General features: G+C 47.9%; 1 protein-coding gene across 1 annotated transcript in view; it reads left to right on the top strand.

Moving 5' to 3' along the window:
* Positions 1-771: 771 nt before the first annotated feature.
* HOMER2 (homer scaffold protein 2) overlaps positions 772-11,759 on the top strand; it is a 60,110-nt gene continuing 49,122 nt past the window's right edge. Inside the window, exon 1 of the mRNA XM_055810869.1 lies at positions 772-1,043. Coding sequence (XP_055666844.1) covers positions 949-1,043 — 95 coding nt within the window. The 5' untranslated portion in view covers positions 772-948. The remainder of the gene's footprint in view (positions 1,044-11,759) is intronic.

Here is an 11,759-nt window from a genome sequence, read left to right as displayed (position 1 = left end):
GCAGCTTTTCCTTCCGCGGAAAGGCATCACCTCGCGTTACTGTCACGGAACCCGGAGGGAAATGACAGCTTGGGACCGTGCCCGGGCGGGGTGCGCAGGGGGGCAGAGGAGGGCCAGAGGGGAGCCAGCCCTCCCGATGCACTCTGCGCTGCTGGGCGCAAGGCGAGCCAGAGCCCCCGAGCTGGGGGCTGCGGGGCTGAGCCGCCGGGGCCAGTTGCCCAAACGATGCTGAAGTTGCCCAGTGGCTCGAAGGCTCCCCGCCACGGCCGGGCGGGCACGCGGCAGCCCCTGCGCTCCCGTCATTTCCCCGGGGAAAGGGATTCCCAGCGTGAAAAGACGTGGGGAGGGCTGGAAGGTGGGAGGGAGTCGCCGGCTTGTGCCTCGCCAGGGTCCCTCGGCGGTGACATCGCCTCGGGGCAGGACGGGCAGCCGCGGGACGCGCTCTGGGGCCGCAGCCGTGTCGGCACGGCCGGTCTCCCGGTCTGGGCAGCCCCCTCCCGCCGCCGGGGCTTCACGGCAGCGGGCGGGGCCGCTCGGGGGGCGCCCCCACAACTTCACCCAAGTTCTCTCGCCGACCCGTCCCCCCGCGGCAGGGCGCGCCCCCACGGTGCCCGCGCCGGGACGAGGGGGGAGCCAGATGCGGGAGGCTCCCGACGGGGCGGGACACGAACCCCCGCGGCGCGACTCTCGCCGCCGGCCCGGGCCCGCGGCGGGGGGCGGAGGGGCCCCGGGGGCAGGCACCGCCGGCCCGCCCCGCCCCGCCGCCCCCGTGCTGCCGCCTGGCAGGGCGGCGGGTGCCGCGGGAGGCTGCTCGGTGCCGCCGCCGCCCGGGAGGGAGGTTATGTAAGGGGGGAGGGAGGCGGCAGGAGGAGGAGCAGGACGCCTCGCCGCCGCCGCCGCCGCCGCCGTGCAGCCGCAGCCAGCCGGTACCGGTGCCGGGGCGGCCGCATGTGCGAAGTGGGGACGCGGCCGCCGCTGGCCGCCGAGCGCGGGGAGCCGCCCGGGAGTGCTGCCGCCACCGCCGAAAGGTGCCGAGACATGGGGTGAGTCCGCCGGGCCCCGGCCCCGCGTGGGCGCCGCCTCCGGCGCCCCGGCCCCGCGCCCCGACCCACGCGTGGGCGCCGCCTCCCGCCCCGGCCCCGCCGCAGGTGCGCCCGGCCGGCCGCCGCGGAGCGCAGGGGGAGCCCGGCCGGCCCGCCAGCGCGCCCGGCGCTTCCAGCGTAATTAATCGTTTCCCGCCGGCTCGGAGCGGCGGCGGGGAGGCTCCCGCCCGAGCCGGCGGCGAGCGGGCACGCCGCGCAGGCAGACCGCCCCCGGCCCGTCGCGGGGGGCAGGATCCCCGCCGGGCGAAGCGGGGAGGAGCCGGGGGTGTCGCGGGGCGGGTGCGGGCCGGGGTCCGGTCCCTGGGCAGGGCGCGGCGGGGGGTGCGCGCCGCTCCGGGCAGCGGGGGCACGGCCCGGTGTGCCGCGCTGGGGTTCAGCGGGAGCTCTCGGCGGCTGGAGGCACCGTAAACTTGCCTGAACTGTGCCAGTTGTTCGCTAATGTGTGCAAATATTCCCCCACCCCCCCACCTCCTTTGTTTCATGTTTTTAACATGCCAAAAGTCGCTGATCACATGTGATGGCCTCTTGGAGAATTCATCGTGATAATTCCAAAATCAGCCCTGCGGTTTCCCTATCCTCTAGCGAGGGGGCAAACCCCATATGCTGGCATCTGAGCAGCGTGTGAAATAAGTATCAGGAAACAGGGGTTAACGTTGTGCTTTTGGCTTGAACTATATATAGGTTTGAGATCCTCTCGACCAGAGTGTCTTGGGGGATTCCTAACCCACACATTTAATTTGCTTTATTTTTATCCTATTATGTTCTCTTACACCTTTTCCCTTCCTTGCCTCTCCTCACCCCCATGTGGCAAGGAAGCGCTCTCTAGTTCCTGAGCTGCTTCATGTAGCTTCCAACTATGCAAACTCCTACTATAGATCTCTTTATTCTTGTCAAAGTGATATAATTAAAGACAGTATGGATAAATAATGAATTAAAATGCCATGCATGTGTCAGAATTTGACACCCAGGAGTACTGAATGGAATTAACAAGGACAGAGGGAGAAATAAGATCTAAGTGAGAATCTCCCTGTGTTTCACTTCAGGATTACAAGGGGCTCATCTGCTTCTTAACTATGTAAAGTTGCACAGGAAAATAAAATAGAAGCTGGAGAAGGACTCATCAAAACCTGGCTGGAGCAGCGCTGTGCTGCCGAGTCCAGGATGGTCAGAAAGATCCATCCAAGGAAAACTTGTGTCCATCGCTTTACTTGGGTGTCTCTTAAGGCAGGTGTTTTTGTTGTGGTCATTTTTAACCATTTCCATACTGGTAGATCAGGTTAGCTGAAAAGCTTAACTGTGGCTTGGAGAGAATTGAGTAGACAGTCACAGTGGTCCCCCACCCCCTTCTGTAAGTCTGTCGTAGCTCTGGGCTCAGTGTGGTCCTGCTCTGCCTCCAGAGCTGTTCAGGCTGCAAAGGACTTGAAGGCTTTTGAATGCTCTGGTTGTGCTTGTGTCTGCGCTGCTGCATACGCTGCGTTGGGTCATGCGGACTTGTACAGGTATGAGGCACGTTCACCAGTTTAGTTTGGTATCCTGTTTTAATGTGTTTCATTTCAAGTAAGCTATTTCAGTCTTACACTGGTGTACGTGAGCTCAGGCTCCCAGCATCATTCATTCCCAGGGTTTCGGCGTGGGTTGTACACACTCGTACACTCTGTACAGAGTGCAGCCAAGGTGGATTTGGGATATGCATTTTGCTGGTGTCTCACATCATCATCTTGCCATTCACCTTTCTGATACAGAGAATGTGGAAGTGCTTTTGTGACTGTGTTACTGCAGCCGTGGCTCAGCACATGTGATGCCAGAGCAACTCCCCTAGGTTCCTCCCTGTTCCACCTCTGCTGGCAAATCCTTCACCTCTGTGTGCTCCAGCTTTTCCTTCTGTGAAATGGGCACCTCTTTACTCATCTGTCTTTGTGAAGTATATTGTGATCAGAGCACAAAGCTCAGTCTTTCTTGAAAGAATATATTTTGTCCCAGGCATTCCAGTGGGATTTGCTTCCTGGGCACGTTTTGGTGTCGTGTATGTGGCATGTTCTCACAGAAATTGTGACAATAACTTGACTCTTAGCTCTTAAAATATTTCTCCTTTTTTTTTTTTTTTCTCCCCCCCCCCCCCCCCTCTTTGTTTTTTTTTTCTTTCCTGGGGGGTGACCATTGCTAATGGTTCATTTAAATGCTGCCTATGGATTTGGCAGTGACTGGTGGTGCTATGAAACCTGATATAGTTACTCGAGCTCAGCTAAGCTATTTAAATTGCTTATTAGCTGTGAGCTGAGCTATTTAAACTGTTGTTTTAGTTCAACTTACTAGGCAGGAAGGTAGTGTCAAGTTTTACAAAAGCAATTTACATGTTTTTCAAAAAATAATGCCTGTTAATTCAGGGAATGTGAAAACAATGTTGTAAAAAAGAGGTCCAGACAGAGGGGAAAAAAAAAAAATCTGCTTCAGTGCCCATTAAAGTCAATGTGAAGGTCTCTGTTGGCTGAAAACCATTGTCTTTGGGTCAAGACACTGTTAAGGAACTCACTGGACAAATTTTTACTTTAAAGGGAACAAATTTTTACCTAAATTACCACTTTCTTCTACCCATCTTACCTGCTAACTGCTGTTACTTCAGTAGTGTCAGAGCTTAGAATTTAGGTATTTGAAAATCACAGTGTAATGCAGAAATCTTTTGTCAGAAAGTACCGCCCCGTTTGCCTCTTTGTGTTGCAAGCCAATGGCTAACAGCCAAGAAGGTGGCTCCCTTGTCTGTGCCTCTTCGTGAGCTGTACCTACTCTTCTAATAGCTGTGGTTGGATTCAGTTTGGCCTCAATTTAAGCAGTCTAAGCTAACTTTCCAGTTACAAAGATGCTTCAGGTTTAGTTATTAGATGATTTAAGAAGATACTGGATAGCTGCTTCATCTGTGCTTACGTTATTTTACTATTTTAATTTCTTTAGTATCTTTGTATTTCTTTATCTGTCAGTTACAAAATACTTCTTGTTATGAGGCGTGTGACAAGTATCCAGTTTGGATTAGACCTGTAAATCACTCGCTGCTGAAGCTGTTATTTATATTATCTGTTGGATTAAAACTCAACTAATTTAAACAACCTCTAGCAATAAAACTGAATTTCAAATCTGTTTTATAAATCATATCAAAATGAAAATCAGGCCTCTGAGTGTTAGAAGTTATTGCGGAAAGCTGTACGACGGTGTAGAAGTGTGCGCTATACAGGTTAATGATGAGCTAGCTTGCAGCACACATTCCTTTTGGCTGAGATGAGATGGCTTCTCGGTGCTGCTTCCATGGGGGCTGACATGGTAAATTAGTCCTGTCCAGCTGGGATCCATCTGTACCTCCCCCAGACGGGCTTTGAGCCCGCACCTTCCTCCGGGGAGGTGGGAAAAGGTGAGTTTCCAAGCCTGGATCAAGCAATGAAGTAACCTCGTCTTGAAGGAGACTAGACTCATGAACAAAACTCTGCTCCTCCTGTAATATTTTCATGAAAAGGTGCAGTTGGGGGTCTGTGTTTCTGAGTGCAGTCATATGTAATGTTTTTATCATGCAGTGACGTTTCAGAGCATCAGAAAAGCCCACCTTGCGCTCTTCTGCTGTTAGCAACAGTAATGTTCATCAGCCAACATATGGCTTTCTTTGGGGAGTGAAAGGCAAATGAATGGGAGAGAACAAGGAAAGAAGACGGTGAGACAAGCCGAAGATGCGAAGAAGCTAGTGTTATAGGAAGGCATTAATTTTGGACGGTGTTCAAGCTGGCCTTTCCTGGTACCAGCACTACTTCAGATACCATGGTGATAAGCTTTGCCTAAGAAGCTCCGGAGCGTGGAGTAGCGCGTTGCAGAGGAAATTCACCTTGGCTGTTGTCCAGCTCCTGCTGAAATCCACGGGAATCTTGCGCCAGCTCCCTCCAAAGTTTACTGGAGCCATCTGCCTGCGAGGGAAGGGGGCATCCTGGGACCCTAGGCATGGCGGGCAGGTAACAGCACCTGGCTTTCACTGCAAAGCCAGTGTCCCTCGAAGCGGGGCTGGGGTGAGTGGCTGCCCAAACGCAGCTGAGCCAGTCCTGTGAACTCAGGGGCTTCTCTGAGGTTCTGTCAGCGGCTTCAGTTCCTAACACAGCTCAGGGGGGCAGGTGGTATCGGACATCGCCCAGCTGCTGATGGTGTTGGTGTTCGAGGAAAGCGACTGAGATTTGATAGATGCTGAAGCTGTTAATCTCATGATTTTTGAAGCAGCTGGCTGGGGTTGCTTGATTCCTCACAGCCGTGGTTCCTTATGCAGCTATTCCCATTTTGCAGTGTGGATATAGATGGCTGCTGTTCTGACTTGGGGAACTTGTTATATCTGTGTATGGATAAAAGTGTCTGTACAAAATCCAGTGGAAAAGTCAGGTCCAGAGAACTTTTGAGTTCTGGAGCAGTATGTTGGGTTTACTGAAATGGATGGTGAAACGCAGTTGACCTCAACAGTATGTATAAAACCTGTTAAGTGTAGCCCCTTTCTTATATTTAACACAATTTGTATAAGGTTAGAGAGGCAGGGAGCTTGGTGGGGTGTGGGGAATTAAAAAAAAAAAAAGGAGCAAATAGTTAAGATTATCATATGAACTTGTGTATGTTTAGGATTTTGGTGTGGTTGTGTTCAAGTGAGTGAACAAACCTGTGATGTTGGAGTGTTGCATCCAAGCCTGCCATCAAGTGAGAGACCTTGTCGCCTCTCACACAATTCTGTGAGGAGTTTGTATAGTGCAGATAGATGCACATAACTGAATTTGGGCAAAAATCTCCTATGTCAGTAAGCTCCAAGGAAAACATGGGATTGGGAGAAATTATGAAACAAGCTAATAAGAGTAGCGGGAAGAAATGATGAAGAAATTAGTCGCATGAAAAAGACAGTGGGTTAAGAAAATAATTGTAGGGTCTGCTAGAGATAAGTTCAGCAAATTACAATAGGAAAAATCTACCAGTACCACAACTAGTTTGAGTGCCTGGGTGCAAATTTCGCCAAAATTTGCGCATATAGACAATACTGTAGAAAGAAAACTTAATGTTAAGAGAATGATCGTAGTCAAGTTGCTTTCACTTGAGAAAAAACATATAAATATACTCCACAAAGTTGGGATGTCCCTCAAGCCTTTCTTTCTGTTTGAAAAGAGGATGGTGGGTAGCTCTTCTGATAATAAAGGCATCATTTGAAATAAAGAATTATTTGATGTTCAGTTCCTTTAAACTGAAAATAGTTTTGACTGGTTCAGGATCTGACGATGTGTCTTAAACTGTTCAAGCGTATTCCCAGCATGACTGAAAAAGGCAGAGAGGAGCAATGAGTTTGCCGAGAACTCAAGAGCAAGGGCATCAGCCTGGTTTTGCATCTAGATTTTCTGCAGCGCTGTGTATTTGTATTCATTAATTTGGCTCTGTTAATGCAGTACCTACAATAAATAGCCTCGCCCATGGACATTACTTAAGAACACGTAAGCATTTTGAATCAGCTGTTGGTTTTCCTGTTGACTTTGTGATAGGGCGTGTGCGGAGGGAGAAGATCCTTGGCCCTGAAGGTTGCTGCCCAGTCAGATCTCTGTCTGCTTTCACCTTCAGTGTTGTCTGTCGCCTTTGTGGACTTTGTACACTGCAAATACAGCTTGTGACTTGTTTATACTGTGATTTGGTCACGGCTCTTTAGGATGTATATGTGCTTAGGGGAAACATATTTCAACTATGTTTCTGTGATAATTCAGCTGTACACTGTAAATAGCTGACAATCCTGTTATTAAATCTCAGAATGTGACAAGGGCACTGCCTTCAAACGAAGACAGGAAGCGTTTGAGCTTGAGCATTAAAGAATCACTTTTAATGGCAAGAGCAATTAGGCAGGGAATAGACCATTAGTATCAGGGAAGGTTTCTGCTGTGCCATAGCCACACATCACCCAGCACAGGTTAGAGACGGCGTGAGTAGGGGTTGTGTAATATGTACTCATGCAGAATGTACAAGATGAGATTGGATGATGCAGTTGATCTTTGATTATATTTTTGATGACACATCCTAGCTGCTCTCTGCCTGTTTGTAAGAGAGAAATCTGCCCGCTGCTGCTGGCTTGGATGCTCTGTGCTGCTTACTCCTCATTGACGCAGCAACTATTAGGGGCTATTGGACCCTCTTGCATCAATTGGAAATGCGTCGTAATGATAATTTTGCCACTGGGGTCAGGATTACAACGAAGACGATATTTTGAATAATTGATGCTCAAGGTGTTTTAGGATTTGATTATTTTTTTTTTTAAAAAAAAAGGATATTGCTGGATGACATCACCAAGCGGGACAGCCTGCTTAATGACTCATAGGGGAGCAGGAGGCTCTGCTGTGTAGGTGTTTTAGGATTTGTGGGCTTCATGTTGAAGGCTGGCAAGACTAGGAGCTTTAGCTGCAAAACAACTGTGGCTTTATCATGAAGAGCGAGCAGATTTGACACAGGGGAAAAGAGGGCCTGGCAATGGAGGTGTGAGCAGAAGTGACTGCTGGTTACTGTGCAGAGCTTGTTCACTTCAGTGGCAATGCATCTTCCTTTCCTGCCTCCCCCACATGCTAGTCTGATTTTATTTATTTGACGTGGCTTATCAAAATGCAAGATTGTAAGAATTTCTGAAGTGACAAACTGTTTTCTTTCCGTCTGGAAGTTTCACTGCAGCCTACAGGATTTAGAAACTTGAACCCTGCTGCAATTCAAAAGGAAATTTTCTGTAGAAGTTGTACTTTTCTGCCTGTGCATCAGGGATTCTGAGAGAGCCCCTGGGAGCTGCTAGGTGCTGTTCCCCATTAGCATTTGCATTATAGTAATAGAAGTCCTGCAACTGCATTCTTATCAGGCGAGGTTTAGTACATCAGTGCGGCAAGACAGCAAAGGCCTCTATGGAATATGTTTAAAAATATGTAGCCAGCTTGTACTTTTTTTTTTTTTTTTTTCCTAAAGCTGCTTCTGGTTGCACTGAGGATTCTTCCTTGTAGACTGAGAAATGGTGTGTATGGGTACTTACTGTGTAAATACTTGTTGTTTGCCTCTGCTTAACACTTTGCAGTAGATTCTCCTCAGATATGGAACACTGTATTTTTTGGAAAAAAATAGAAAATTTAAATCTTGCGTAGCTCTGAAGGGAAATGTTGATTTTTATTATGTGGGGGTGTGAGCATCTTATTTTTGGTATTCATTACTTATTGTTTCTTCCCTAGAAGAAGGGCAGGTAGTGTAGCCAGAGCTGAGAGTATTCAGCAAGGCTTTTCCTTCAAGATGCACACTTGTCTCTGCTTATATTAATTGCATTGCAGTGACTGACTCAAGTTCATAGCTTTTGGTGAGTTGCTCTGTAACCTGTAATGGCAGCACTTTGTTGTTGCCTTTGTTTCATTCCCTGGTTTTATCAGGCTTTTGCATTCTGGATTCCCATTATAAATCTGTTGCAGACATCTAAAATGTCTCCCTGCAGTTGTTTAAGTGGGAACATGTGATCTGTTTTGTGATATTGAAAACTGTCAATGAGAGCATTTGAAAAATAACGGCAGAAATTTGCTGAGACGTGCAAAATGTCCCCAACCAGCACTCTGGGCTGCACTGAGGCTCCAGGCTGCTCGGAGAATGCGTGGGAAACGTGGGGAGAGTCTGACACATTATTGTTTCTTTCAGAGATAGTGGTGTCTAAAGATGAATCAACAGATCTGTTCTGGTAGGTAGTTCAGACACTGGTGCAAAGGTGGCAACAGCGTAGTTGTTCCCCTGTCTCTGCCTTGACATCACCCCATCTCTAACCAGGATGTACCTGTGCAGTGCCCCTCCAGGTGATGCCCCCATCTCTTACACCTTAACGTAGTCCAAACCCCTGGTAGCCCCAAAGCCAAAATACTCCTCCCTGACCTGCCAGGAGGTTTCTGATCCAGACGGGACAACCCCGAGGTGCTCATGGGCACAACATACACCCAAGGGCACAACTGTTGCCCTTGGGTATACAAGGAGGAGCTAAAAGCATCTTTGGACTCTATTTATGTACAGGTATAATCCAATGATTGTCATAATAATACCCTCTTCTACAGCAGGGGTAGGGAGAAAATTATTCTTTTATGAAACGGTAAAGGAGATTTAGTTGCCTAAAACTTTACAGCACACAGGTGAATGAGTGTTCTCTTTTCATGATTATTTTGTGTTTGACAGCTGTTTGCCACTTACGTAGTCTGTTACAGGAGGTAGCTGATTTTCTGTTGCCTGTTGTTTGTTTATAGAGGTGGTCTTTATAAAGTTGTATTTAAGGTACCTTCTAAAAATGCTAATGAATAAAAAGGAGTCTAATTTGGTTTATGGTCCTTTTCAAGATGAACAGAAACTGGCCTGACTGAGAATAGGGATTTGTCACTTCACTACACCCACCCAAATTCAAGGAAATTCAATTAAAAGCTTGAGTCTCCAATCTCAGTTACAATGAAACACAATAGCTGCAGAGCAGGGGTCAAGTCCTAGGTTCCAGAAAGGGAGATGTTGGGTTGGGAGTGATTTGGGGTCGGCAGGGAGGCTGTTCTCCTCCTCCCAGGCAGATCCAGAAGTCTGCATGAGTCCGTGCTTCCTCGGGAAACTTCCCTTTCCCCTCTGTGCCTCTTCCACCTTCCTCTGTGATTTGGAGCAGGGGAATGGGTGTTTGTGCATAATGCGAAATTCCACCTTCTCTTTTTAGAGGTCTGAAGGACAAATAATGTCTTTAAAGTTTCTGTGCGATCCTCAAAGCTGTTCCCCAGACAAAAAGTTCTAAGCAGCTGGTGTTTGAGACCTTCAAAATTGCATATTATGGAAGATGCATCAGCTTTCAAGGACTTAGATGCAGTTGGATGCTCCCAGCCATCTCTCTCGCCCTGCTTTGCCTCCCCAGACTTCTCAGCAAAGCTTACGGTTTTGCAGAGGGCTTCCTTCTACAGCAGGACTGAACTCCTTATGACCCCTGGGGTAAATGTCTCTCCTGCAGTTGTGGTTACCTGCTTTTCTCTCTACAGAGAAGGTGTGTTCTGAATTTTTCAGTCTCAGAGCAGTAATCCTCCATATGCATTGTTCAAATCTTTGCAAGAACTTTTCTCCATTGAGTTAGAAATTAGCATTTCAAATTCTATGGGGGAGAAGTTGCCAGAGTTTTTTATATTTTAAGCTTAGAGTTTGGAACAGAATCAGAATATCTAATCCACTTTGCATTCCCTGCTTGGTCTTTCCTCCCTGCCTTATGAATTGGCATCCTTGTCCTTATGAGGTAGAGCAATATTGTGCACCACTGTAAGACTTCTCCCATGAAATATCGAAGTATCATTATGCTGATTTGCAACACATTTTCCAATAACTGTTAAATTAGTGTGATGTGAGGTTGTACTGGAAAGAGTTTATGCTCTTCAGCTGCTTTACGGGATGACCTCTGAATTACTGGCCAGAAGAGAAAATAGTCACACAACTGCTGGGAATGATTTGGGATGATTCGGTGCTGCTTCTTATTCAGTAAAAGAACGGCTGATTTCCACGAGTTAAACAGCGTGGTCCAAAATTTGCACCTTGGATCTAAGTTACTTTTCCTCCTTTTCTTTTCCTCCTTCCCCTGTGGTGACAGAGCTGCCGCAGCTCCCTGCAGGGAGGAGTGCCCAGCTGGTGCCCAGGGTGACAGCAGCTCCAAGCCTGGGTCAGAGCATTGGCTGGGGAGGCACATGGAAAAACACAGGGCAAGCCTGGGTTGTCTAGGGAGAAATGGACAACTAAAATGCTCTTTTACTGCCTTTCGGGGTAGTAAAGCTTCCTAAAAGAAAACTGTGTTTAGAGAGATCTGTAATAGAGGCCTTACAAGTCAAATTGATTTAATTCTTAGAGTGCTAAAGTGTGAACGTGCAAAAAGCATAGTAAGAATTTCTCACCACTTGGCACCTTATCCTCAGTGGCTGAGTGAGTACTTGATCCATTCTGCATACTGACACCAGGCACTAATTTTAGATCACAGGGACTATGAAGAGTGCAGTTTCTAGCTCTTGACTTGCTGTAATGTACTTACGGCAAATAGGGGAAACTGGTACATAAACTTTTTTCTCCCCCAGCAAGGGAGGTGTCTGCTTCCGCTAGCAAGGAATCTCCTACCATGAGAGTGCACTCAAAACAAATTACTGTGGAATAAAAGCCATGATTTTTAATCCTATTTAAAAATAAATACCCACAATTTTGTTCTGAAAATAAGGTCAAAAGTCATTTAAATTGCGTAATATGGGTTATTAGTCTAGTATGAAAATCTGTCTAGAATTTATGAGCTGGTTTTGCTCACGTTTGTTTGGTATAAATAAACAGTAACTTGGAGCAGAAGAGGGTCGGGTCCCCTGCATGTACTGTCCTGTTTTGAAGGGTGAATTCACTGCTGCATAAATCTCACAAAAGGTTCAAAGCCCCGCAGCAAAAGTATTAGTAAAGGATGCAGCCATAAGCAGGTTGTGTCATCTGGGATGCGTATCAGCGTGACGTATTATCCATTGAGTGCTTTGTTTGCATTTGGTAAATATGATGAGCTCCAGCTCTGTGCTGAAGTAGCACTGCAGAACTTACCAATGGCTTATCCAGTCGGCAGTGAGCAGGATGAGCCTCTGGTCACCATCCAGCCAG

Source organism: Falco peregrinus, chromosome 1, assembly GCF_023634155.1.
Source record: "Falco peregrinus isolate bFalPer1 chromosome 1, bFalPer1.pri, whole genome shotgun sequence".
Classification (NCBI taxonomy): Eukaryota; Metazoa; Chordata; class Aves; order Falconiformes; family Falconidae; genus Falco; species Falco peregrinus.
Note: the sequence above shows the minus strand (reverse complement) of the source record. Positions and strands in the feature narration are given on the sequence as shown.